At 47.2% G+C, this 10,947-nt stretch overlaps 1 protein-coding gene across 1 annotated transcript; it reads left to right on the top strand.

Moving 5' to 3' along the window:
* Positions 1 to 5,655: 5,655 nt before the first annotated feature.
* On the top strand, positions 5,656 to 10,434 carry LOC122208808 (T-cell-interacting, activating receptor on myeloid cells protein 1-like). Its single transcript, XM_042920265.1, has 5 exons — positions 5,656 to 5,702; positions 7,183 to 7,218; positions 7,350 to 7,640; positions 7,895 to 8,191; positions 10,292 to 10,434. The coding sequence occupies exons 1-5, from the start codon at positions 5,669 to 5,671 to the stop codon at positions 10,432 to 10,434; spliced, it is 801 nt and encodes a 266-aa protein (XP_042776199.1). The 5' UTR covers positions 5,656 to 5,668.
* Positions 10,435 to 10,947: the final 513 nt, after the last annotated feature.

Genomic DNA, 10,947 nt, shown 5'->3' with positions numbered 1-10,947 from the left:
CCAAATGCTCAAATAATAGAACTCTGTCTTTCTCCATGTCTGGGCGCCACTTCCCACTGTGTAGACTTCACTCTCAGGTTATTTCTCATTATGTTCTGGGAAGATATCCACCAGCATATCCAGGCAGAAATAATATACTTGAAAAAAAAATAGTATGCTTGCACTAACACTTGCAACAAAACTCATAAGGCAGACTCAACATTGCTTGATCTTGGTTTACATGTCTGTTCCTAAATTGATCAATGTAGCCAGTGTGATAGATTATGCTGATTGGCCTTTCTGGGGCAATGAGCACACCTGCAGCTAGAAAGTTGGATCAATCTTATTTAACCACAGAGAGTAAGTGATAGTTGGCCAATGTCCCAGTAAAGATAGTCTTACCAGGATATACAGGATATGAGTAGTTAGACATGCAAAAAGTCAATACTGTCCACTATGTGCCTTCGTCTGCCCATGTAAGGCTGTGCCCAGGCAAGATTTTGCCTCCTTCCCAGAACTAATCTATGATTCTTCTCTCCCTTAACCATGAATATTTAACCATGAGATTGCTGAAATTGTGTGCAGGTGCCATAATGTTATAACAGCTATACATCAGCTTTCTAGAATTATTAGGTCCCTTGCCTGGAGGTAAGGGGAGTTGGGAGGAAACATGGTTGTTTGCAGATACACAAGGGTTGAAAAATCGTATACTACACCTCAAAGCAGATGCCAGCACTTCATTTTTTAAAAATTTCTAATATTTATTTATTTTTGAGAGAGAGAGAGAGAGCAGGGGAGGGGTAGAGAGATAGGGAGACACAGAATCTGAAGCAGTCTCCAGGCTCTGAGCTGTCAGCACAGAGCCCGCCATGGGGCTCAATCCCACAAATCCCACTTGGATTGAAAGTATTGGAGGAATTAAGATTGGAAGGGAAGACTTCGGAAATGGAGAAAAGCCCCAACCCTGGACCACTCCATGTCTACTAAAAATAGCTTGTTTGATACTTATATGCCCTCTGATTCACCTCAACCTTGTCCTGCAACTATTTTTTAAGTACAATTTTTCAGAGGTTAAATTTCCAACAAAACACCAGTGGAAAGTGAGTTCTGATTTTCATTAAGATTTGAAATCACCGAGGTTCAACCCTAACTAGTAATAAGAATGTGTGTGTGAATGCACATGTGCACACATGCTCTCCATATTTCCCAGATCTACTTATTTCTGTCCAGCCCTTTCTGCATTCAGATGGGGTGACTTGGCTCTTTCATCTTCCTGCTGAGAACAATGTGCTAGCCCTCACACATTCTTCTGGTGGAAATGGAAGATGTACTAGGGGCCGAATCAAAACATGCCATGCCCCTGAGGACCTGGGCTGGAGCTAAAATATTGTCACTTGCACTTTATCCTCTTGACCAAAGCAAATAACATGGTGAACCCATAGTCAAAGGGCTTTAATGAAATCTATTGCACTATGACTTCTTGGCCACAGTTATTCATATCCATCCCATGTACAAAATATGCTCATCTCCATCCCAGGCCCTGCTCCCCTAAATCTTCATCCAATAATGGCATTAGTCTTCAAATTTAGGATCTACTGATCATTATCAAGTCTATATGTGGCTCCTTTTGATCCAGGATACACGCACTAAAAAGAAAAATTAGCTGTCCCATACATCTTCCATATAATAGCAAAACAGAAGTGGGATAACCACAGCACTCCCACGTGAAAAGGCTTCTTCCCTGTGGGAAACATCAGCAGTCACTGGTTCATAGCAATTGCAAAATCACTCTGGGCAAACGTTGCAAGATGCCACAATTCTGGGGATGGAAATGTTCCTTCATAAAGTTTCAGTTCTATTCTCTGAGAAGGGCTTCTCAGCCCACTGTTCTTCACAGCTCTTGGTTCCTCCCTCTGAGTTATCTTTATTTTATCAACCCTCCTCTCCACTTCTGAAGAGGACCCTGGAGAATATGACCCTCTTGATGGATGGTACGATTTCTCAGCTCGCTTTCTGCCCAAAGAAAATTGAGCCTTCAAGTCTTTGTGTAATTTCCTTTTTCTTTTTCTTTTTAAGGTTTATTTATTTTTGAAAGAGAGAGAGAGTGCAAGCAAGGGAGGGCCAGAGAGAGAGGGAGACACAGAATCTGAAGCAGGCTCTAGGCTCTGAGCTGTCAGCACAGAGCCCAACATAGGGATCAAACTCACAAACCGTGAGATCCTGACCTTAGCCAATGTTGGACGCTTAACCGACTGAGCCACCCAGGCGCCCCTTTGTGTAATTTCTTTAAGTAGTTCTGGGAGCAATTTTGCCAGCGTAGCTCTCAAAAATGTTGTGGCTTTCTATCCATCTGACACCAACCCATCCCATATGGTAGAACATACAGCCACCATTCTTTTTGAGACATAATTCTCTCCGTACATTTAACGATAGTGTTTTGGGCAAACCGGGATCCTGCGGGTACACTTTGTTAAGCTTTCTCCAAGAAATCTTCTGTCCAGCTAGCCAATGTACTTGATATCACCTTAGTCTTCCTAAAGGCCTTAACAAAAAAAGTTTCAAGCCAACTTCTTCACTTTCCTGAAAGATTTCATGTACACAGAAATCATGAGTGGTCCGTGGAGATTTGTGTCTGCTATGTCACAGAGGAGCTCGAGAAGGAGTTTTATATCACACTCCCCACTGTTGATTTTCTCCCATTTTTTTCCCCACTGCACATGTCCCTGGTTTCTATGATGTCATTCATCTAGATTCCATCTTTAGCCCCACTCTGAATTTGTTAACTCATTTTTATACAGAACAGTTCAGATCATCTACCAATTGACCCCTTGCACCTTCATACCCAAACCCACCACTGCGCTCAGGAAAGGTGTTAATTTTATTTATTTTTAAAACAATTTGTAGTGTTTATTTATTTTTGAGAGAGAGAGAGAGAGAGCGAGAGACAGAGAGACACAGCATGAGTGGAGTAGGGGCAGAGAGAGAGGCAGACACAGAATCTGAAACAGGCTCCAGGCTCCGAGCTGTTAGCACAGAGCCCAACACAGGGCTTGAACCCACGAACCATGAGATCATGACCTAGGCCGAAGTCAGATGCTTAACCGACTGAGCCACCCAGGTGCCCCGAAGATCTTCATTTTAAAAGGCTCACGTACTTTAGAAATGTTTGGGGGGAATATATATTTACATGTGTGTGTATGTATATCCTATACTGTTATCTTGTTTTGTCACAAACCAATACATTTTAAAGAGTGTTCCATGCCAATGAGTACTTTCTCACAACATGACCATAAATTGCTTCCACAGTGTGATTTATTTATAGAAATTTTTTAGAATTTTGAGTCTTTCATTTGTTTATACATATTTGTATACATTATCATATCTTCCTGGAAAATTGAAATTTTATTTGTATACTCCACAATGTGACTCAAATGGATGCATAGTGTTCCCCTCTATGGAAGTAAGTACTTATTTGTACCTAACCAATCTCCTACTTTTGCACATTTATATTGCTTCCAATTCACTTGCTAATATAAACATAGTTAAAATGAGCAACTTGTAAATCTTTTGGACAACTTTAATTATTCCTCAGGGCAAGCTACTGGGACTTAAACTCCCAGGTGAAAGACTATAAATGTTTTGTGTAGTGGTGGGGGAAGGCAGATAAGCTTCATAAGCTAGTTGCCATTTAGTAAAGAATATTGATTTATCATCCTAAAAACTGATTATGCGCATGTATATTTTCCTAAATTCTATTCAACATTACATGTTAGCATTAAAAACTTTTGGGGGCACCTGGGTGTCTCAGTTGGTTAAACGTCCAACTTCGGCTCAGGTCATGATCTCACAGTTTGTGAGTTCTAGCCCTGCGTCGGGCTCTGTGCTGACAGCTCAGAGCGTGGAGCCTGCTTCGGATTCTGTCTCATTCTCTCTCTGCCCCTCCCCCACTTGGGCCCTGTCTCTCAAAAAGAAATAAATGTAAAAAAATTTTTTTTTAAATTTTTGTCAAAAAGATAGAGTGAAATGGTATCTTATTTACCTTCTCCTGGTTTGATTGCTTGGAATAGCAAATGGCTTTCTTTTCTTTCTTTCTTTGGGCTTGTGTGGGTTTTGTTTGTTTGTTTTGGTTTGGTTTTTTTCCATGTGGAATGCAGTTACTGAGAGAGATGTGTTACAAGATAAAGTGATTATATGTTTATTTCTTTATGGTATCGACAATTCTTTTATGGATTTTTGTGTCTATGTTAGTAGGTGCATACAAAGTTAGAATTATTATGTATTTCCCTTGAATTGACTATTTTATCATTAGGAAATATTCCTCTTCATATCTAATGCTATTTCTTGCCAAAAAATCTACCAGTAGAGCCATTTCATCTTTCTTTTTCTGGTTATATGTTATATATTTTTGTGGGGGGTTTTTTGGGCTCTCAACTCATCTTTGCATATACTTAAAGTGTTTGTCTTTAAAAAACAGCACATATTTAGGTTTTTAAAAAAACACCCAGTCTAATAGTCTTTCATTTGAATTTTTGGGCCCATTTACATTTAATGTAATTACTTATTCACAGAATATAAGTTTATCATCTTGCTAATCCTTCTATTTGTGCATCTCTTTTATGTTTCCTCATTTCCAAAGCCTTTGTTTTAAAAACAATTATGGTTATTTTTTAAAGTTTATTTATTTATTTTTGAGAGAGAGAGAGAGAGCACAAATAGGGGAGGGGCAGAGAGAGAGAAGGAGAGAGAGAATCGCAAGCAGGCTCTGTGCTCAGTGTGGAGCCCGACTTGGGACTTGATCTCATGAACCATGAGATCACAACCTGAGCCGAAATCAAGAGTCAGATGCTTAGCCAAGTGAGCCACCCAGGCACCCCTATTGTTATTTTTTTTCTTATTGTTATTTTTAATAGGCCATTTTAACTCCCCCCACCTTATTTTTTTTACCTCTATTTGTTTTTTGTTCATTTCTTTTAGTGATTACCCTATGGCTGGCAACATGTACGTTTGACTTACTAATAGCTATGTCATATTTTTCCACGTAAGACAAAAAAAAAATCTTTACACAGTATAACTCTCCAGACTAAATTTGTTTCAAATGCATGAATCATGCTCTTTTTTGTTTTTTAAAGTAAGCTCTACACCCAATATGAGGCTCAAATTCACAACCTTGAGATCAAGAGTTGCAATGACCCACCAACTGAGCCAGCCAGACAGACACCCCCATGAACCATCAGTCTTGCTCCATTTCTGCATATTGACCTCAGAGAAACACCTCATCTGTTACAGTCATTCAAAAAGAGTCACTAACACCAATTCCTTCATTCACTTCCAAAGTCCGGTATCTTTCCTATAGGCCAGAGAAGCTCCAGTGGTCTCTGCACCAGCCTGTTTCCATCTCCTCAGTGGAATTGTTTGGGTCCTGGTTTCCAGCACCTCTTGCTCTTGTAAGTGGGTTTGAATTTGTGTACTGAATTCACCATGTTCACGTAAAGAGCTTGCGTGAAGTATGATCTCATGGAGCATTTTATTCCTTCTTGTTTCCTGAATGTGGGTGGGACACAAAATGTGTAGGTCACATGAGAGGAAGGAAAGGAAGGGTTGGCCAAAGATGTCACCACCCACATGCAGCTTACCTCCCTGTCGTGGTTGAGATAGAAGAAGGGCCCTTAGAGCAGACTGCAGGGCCACTATGATCTCTGAATTCTTTTGCCTCCTCTGCCTTGGTAAGTTTCTTGGGCTTGTATACTGGGATTAGAGGTGGGGGCGGCTGGAAAGAAATGTGACCACCTGCTTGTCTTCATTGATTGCCTCGTATGTGTTAGGTACCTTGCAGAGGCTTTAGGTACATCAAATGTTTTCCAGTATGCAAATCCTTACGTTCCACATCCATGGTCTATCCTGTAGGCCTACCTCATCCCTATTTATTTAAAATTTTACTGGCTCAATATCTTTATTTTAAACAAGTACATTCATCTGAAGATATGCCAATTGCTTAAATAAAAAAATTTGAGGGTGCCTGGTGGCTCAGTCGGTGAAGCCTCTGACTTCGGCTCAGGTCATGATCTTGCGGTTCGTGGGTTCAAGCCCCATGTCGGGCTCTGTGCTAACAGCTCAGAGCCTGGAGCCTGCTTGGGATTCTGTGTTTCTTTCTCTCTCTGCCCCTCCCCTGCTCATGCTCTGTCTCTCTCTCTCAAAATTAAACAAGCATTAAAATTTTTTTTAAATAAATAAAATTTAAAAGAAAAACCAGGGTCACTACCAAAAATAGGTCAATGTAAACATATATACATTGCAAAGAAGAAGATGATAGGACATTCTAGCCACGCATTGTTGCCCATCACATTTCTGAGCCCACGGCCAGCTCTTCCTTATTACAAAGGGCAACAAGGCAGAAAAGGTTGATCTCTAGCTTGAAAAATTCTTTGTTGTGATCAAAGAAGTGGAAGTGATTTAAAAGGGTAATGCCTTTCCTTTTCAATGCCTTTCCCAGGTATTCAATGCTATAGAATACCATGTCACTGCATTCCCTAGAGTCAGCTCCTAGAGCATCCATGGTTTGTAATCCACCTTGTGGGAAATACCGTTTCGACCCTCACAAGCAGTCCTGCGTGGTGGGAATTAGGCCCACATTGAGAAATGAGGACTCTGAGATTGACAGCTCAAGGTTCCTGCTCAGGGCCATGCAGAGAATTAGCAGAAAGGTCAACATTCAAACCCAGGCCTGTCCGCCTCCAAAGTCACTGGTTTTTCCACCTGAAAAATCTCTCTGAGCCATGCTTCCATTGGGGCATCTCTTCAGTTGATCAACATGCATTTGTTGAGTCTCAGTACAGTACAGAATGTGTACAGACACTGGGGAAGCTGAGGTGAACAGCCCAGAGCAGCTACCTTCCAGGTATTCACAGAACAGTGACACTTTGTATCTCCTGTGGCATGAAGTACATAAACTCTAAAGAATTGAGGGTTTTGTGGATGTTTGTGGAACCAGCAGAAGTCCTGGGGCCATGGCAGGTGAGATTCGCACAGGACACCTTCTGGGGGAACTGAGACAGGAGCTGAGGGCAGAGCGGAAGCCAGGGGCCAGTGTGGGGAAATGAGAACCCCAGATGCATGACCTCCAGGGTCCAGTCTCAGCAGCAGCCCCCTGGGGAGGTCCCCTCGGGATGGGGGCTCAGGTTCCACGGACAGATGGTTCTCTTGCAGGGCTGTGCGCTGGCCAAGGAAGCAGGGGGACTGACGGTGAGTGTTCCTTCAGTTAAACCCTCCCTCTCCTTCGCTCCAAATTCCCCGCATCCCTTCTCTTTCCTTCAAGGGGTTTCCTGACAGCAGGCGAGGGCACCAAATCCTGTCCCCAATCTGCTTCCTTCCAGAGCCCCTTCCCAAGCCCACCCTCAGGGCCTGGCCCAGCTGGGTGGTGCCTCCCAGAAGCAGTGTAAGGCTGCGATGTCAAACCCCGACCAAGAATGTCAACTTTGCTCTCAGGAAGGGAAATATTCTTTTGGATTTTTCACGATCACCGACTTCCAAGAAGGGCCTGGCTGAATTTCACCTCACTGGCCTAAGAACCAGCCACGCTGGAGACTACACCTGTGAGTGCTACAGACCAGGGGCCCCGGACATAAGATCACCGCCCAGTGAGGTCATCCTGCTGCTGGTGACAGGTGAGGAGCAGGACAGGCCTGGGGGAGGGACCAGAGGACGGGACACAGAAGGTGGAGAAACACAGCAACAGAATGACTTGGTCGGCCTCATCCAGGGCTCATGGGGGGGGGGGACCTCCTTCCCGCAGAGTCGAAAGAGGGTGACACCAGGGATCTGTGTCCCACCCTCAGCAGGAACCCCCCGTGGGAGAACAAGGGTGAGTGGGGGACCCTGGGCTTCTCCCCGTGACCTCGGGGCCCCCCTTCTCTTACAGGAGGTCTCCCTAAACCTTCCCTGCAAGCCCACCAAAGGGGTGTGGTGACCGCAGGAGACGATGTGACCCTGCAGTGCCAGAGGCCAGACAATGTTTTCGGGCCCATGAGGTTCGCTCTGCTGAAGGCGGGAACGGCAGGGCCCATCCGGCTCCGGACCCCAGTCAGCAAGGAGGCAGACTTCTCCCTGCAGACCGTGACAGTCGGTGACGCCGGGAACTACAGCTGTGTCTACTTCCAGACCGGGACTCCTTTCTGGGCCTCACAGCCTAGCGATGGTCTTGAGATCCGGGTGAGAGGTGAGGTTTTGCACGACTTTTCAGAAGTTGGAGAAATTCAATTCATTTCTTCATCAGCTTGTTTTTATTTTGGCTGTTTTGCTTGCTTTCCCAGTTGGGTGGACCCATCACTGACTTACAACACTATCCGTTTAAGGTGAACGACGTGCTCTTTTTTCTACCTGGAGAGCGTTGCTTCTGTTCCTTTCTGATTCTTCTTTCTCTTCTGATTTTGCCGTCATCTCCTCCTCGCACCTGCCCTTTCCTAACCTCTAGTCTTTGGCCTTTGTTGTTCTGTATTCCTGGAGAATTGCTCAAGTTGTTCTTGCCAACGATCCATCCCGCCAACCGTCAGCGTCCCTTCCCCTACGCTTTGCGTCTCTTAGACTTGTGGGTCGTCCCGGTGATGGCAGCCTCATGGCTTGCGGTCTCGTTCTTAGTGCGCGCTTCTGCCCCGGCCGCCGGGTTCTGGGTCACCCGTGCAGGATCTTCCACAACCATCTTGTGTGTCTGGCCAGAACGTTGCTTCCTTGGATGCCACACCCCGTGCTTCCGTGGCACCGTAGACGTGTGCATGTGAGCCGTGGTGGCCCAACACCCTCTGGTTGGAAAGCAGGGACCATGCAGCCAGCACACACAGGTGCAGAGAGCACCCTGGGCTCCGCGACGTCACCACGGGTTCCTCCCACGGACTCTGTCTCCGGGAAATGTTGTGGCTGGTGGGCTCACGCATGAACTCTGCACCCACGACCTGTGTGACATGGAAGCTTCACTGGTCCTCTTAGGAGCCAGGGCCAACCCCGAGCCCAGGTCCTGGTTAGGAGCCAGGGCCAATGCCCAGCCCAGGTCCTGGTTAGCAGCCAGGGCCAACCCCGAGCCCAGGTCCTGGTTAGGAGCCAGGGCCAATGCCCAGCCCAGGTCCTGGTTAGCAGCCAGGGCCAACCCCGAGCCCAGGTCCTGGTTAGGAGCCAGGGCCAATGCCCAGCCCAGGTCCTGGTTAGCAGCCAGGGCCAACCCCGAGCCCAGGTCCTGGTTAGGAGCCAGGGCCAATGCCCAGCCCAGGTCCTGGTTAGCAGCCAGGGCCAACCCCGAGCCCAGGTCCTGGTTAGGAGCCAGGGCCAATGCCCAGCCCAGGTCCTGGTTAGCAGCCAGGGCCAACCCCGAGCCCAGGTCCTGGTTAGGAGCCAGGGCCAATGCCCAGCCCAGGTCCTGGTTAGCAGCCAGGGCCAACCCCGAGCCCAGGTCCTGGTTAGGAGCCAGGGCCAATGCCCAGCCCAGGTCCTGGTTAGCAGCCAGGGCCAACCCCGAGCCCAGGTCCTGGTTAGGAGCCAGGGCCAATGCCCAGCCCAGGTCCTGGTTAGCAGCCAGGGCCAACCCTGAGCCCAGGTCCTCGTTAGCAGCCAGGGCCAACCCTTAGCCCAGGTCCTCGTTAGCAGCCAGGGCCAACCCTTAGCCCAGGTCCTCATTAGCAGCCAGGGCCAACCCTTAGCCCAGGTCCTTGTTAGCAGCCAGGGCCAACGCCAGCCCAGGTCCTCATTAGGAGCCCAGGTCCTCATTAGGAGCCAGGGCCAATGCCAGGGCCAACGCCAGCCCAGGTCCTCATTAGGAGCCCAGGACAACACTGAGCCCTAGCTCTTCTTGGGTGCGGTGGGAATGAAATGCACAGTGCTCTCGGTGCTTAGCTACTGGGCTTCAATTTTCTTGAGCTCACGGCCGCCTGAAGTCTTTGCCGTGAGGAGGGGGTGCACAGGCAACCACGGAATCATTTCCACACTCGGGGCAGCAACTTTGGGTTTTGGTCTTGCTCCTAAGCCCAATTCCTAATATCAGGAGGGAGAAGGGAAAAGGGACACGTGGGAGGGTCAAATGATATGAAGAGCCAATAAGTGAAGGAAGAGAGACCGAGCAGAGAGAAGACAAAGGACAGAAGACCAAGGAAGACCCACTAGAACCCTCACGAAATCCCACGTTGGGTTTTCAGTGATTACAACTTCAGGGCGGCCACAGCTGACCACTGGCCAGGGCACACAAGTGGGTGCAGGAGCGTCCCGCTGGGCAGATCCACGTGGGAAGGACGGGCGCTCCTCTACTGGCTGGTGCTGACGCTCTCCTCTCTCCCAGTCCCCCCAGGTGCCATATTGAGGGACTACACCACGGGCAACCTCATCCGCCTGGGTCTGGCTGCCCTAGTTGTGGTTATTATGGGCGTTCTCCTGCTGGAAGCCTGGTGCAGCCAGAAGGAGTCTCCACCTGGATCCATGTAGAACAGCTGAGCACTTGTCTTGTTCATGGGCTGGTATAGTGACACGGGGTTCTCTGAACACCAAACTCCACCATGGGGACATGCTGTGTTTCTCACCATGGGCACAATTGGCACTTTGGGTGGGATATTTCTTCAGCACGTGGGACTGTCCTGTTCCTTGTGAGAACATTCAGCACCATTTCTTTTTCTCACTAAAGAGCAGCTGAAGCCCCAGTCATTGTGGGAGAAGATAATGAGTGCTACCAGGACCTTTGCCAACATTCCTAGATACGGAGGATGGGAGGTGGGGTGGTGTTCCCCTGGTGGAGAACCTGTGTTAGGAGGCCAGGAGAAATACTTCCTCTCTTCCTTACTCCCTGTCCTCAGGTCTGTCCTTGCATGCAATGGCTCCACAGTTACCATGGGGAATGATGAGTCCTTGATCAAGTTACCAGCTTGTGTGAGATTTTACTGGTTCTCTTCCCTCCTGGGACAGAAGGCATACCATGGGGGGAGGTCTGGAAAGTTTGCAGAT

This window comes from Panthera leo, chromosome E2 (genome assembly GCF_018350215.1).
Source record: "Panthera leo isolate Ple1 chromosome E2, P.leo_Ple1_pat1.1, whole genome shotgun sequence".
Taxonomy (NCBI): Eukaryota; Metazoa; Chordata; class Mammalia; order Carnivora; family Felidae; genus Panthera; species Panthera leo.
The sequence above is the reverse complement of the archived record's forward strand: the minus strand, read 5'-3'. Positions and strand labels throughout refer to the sequence as shown.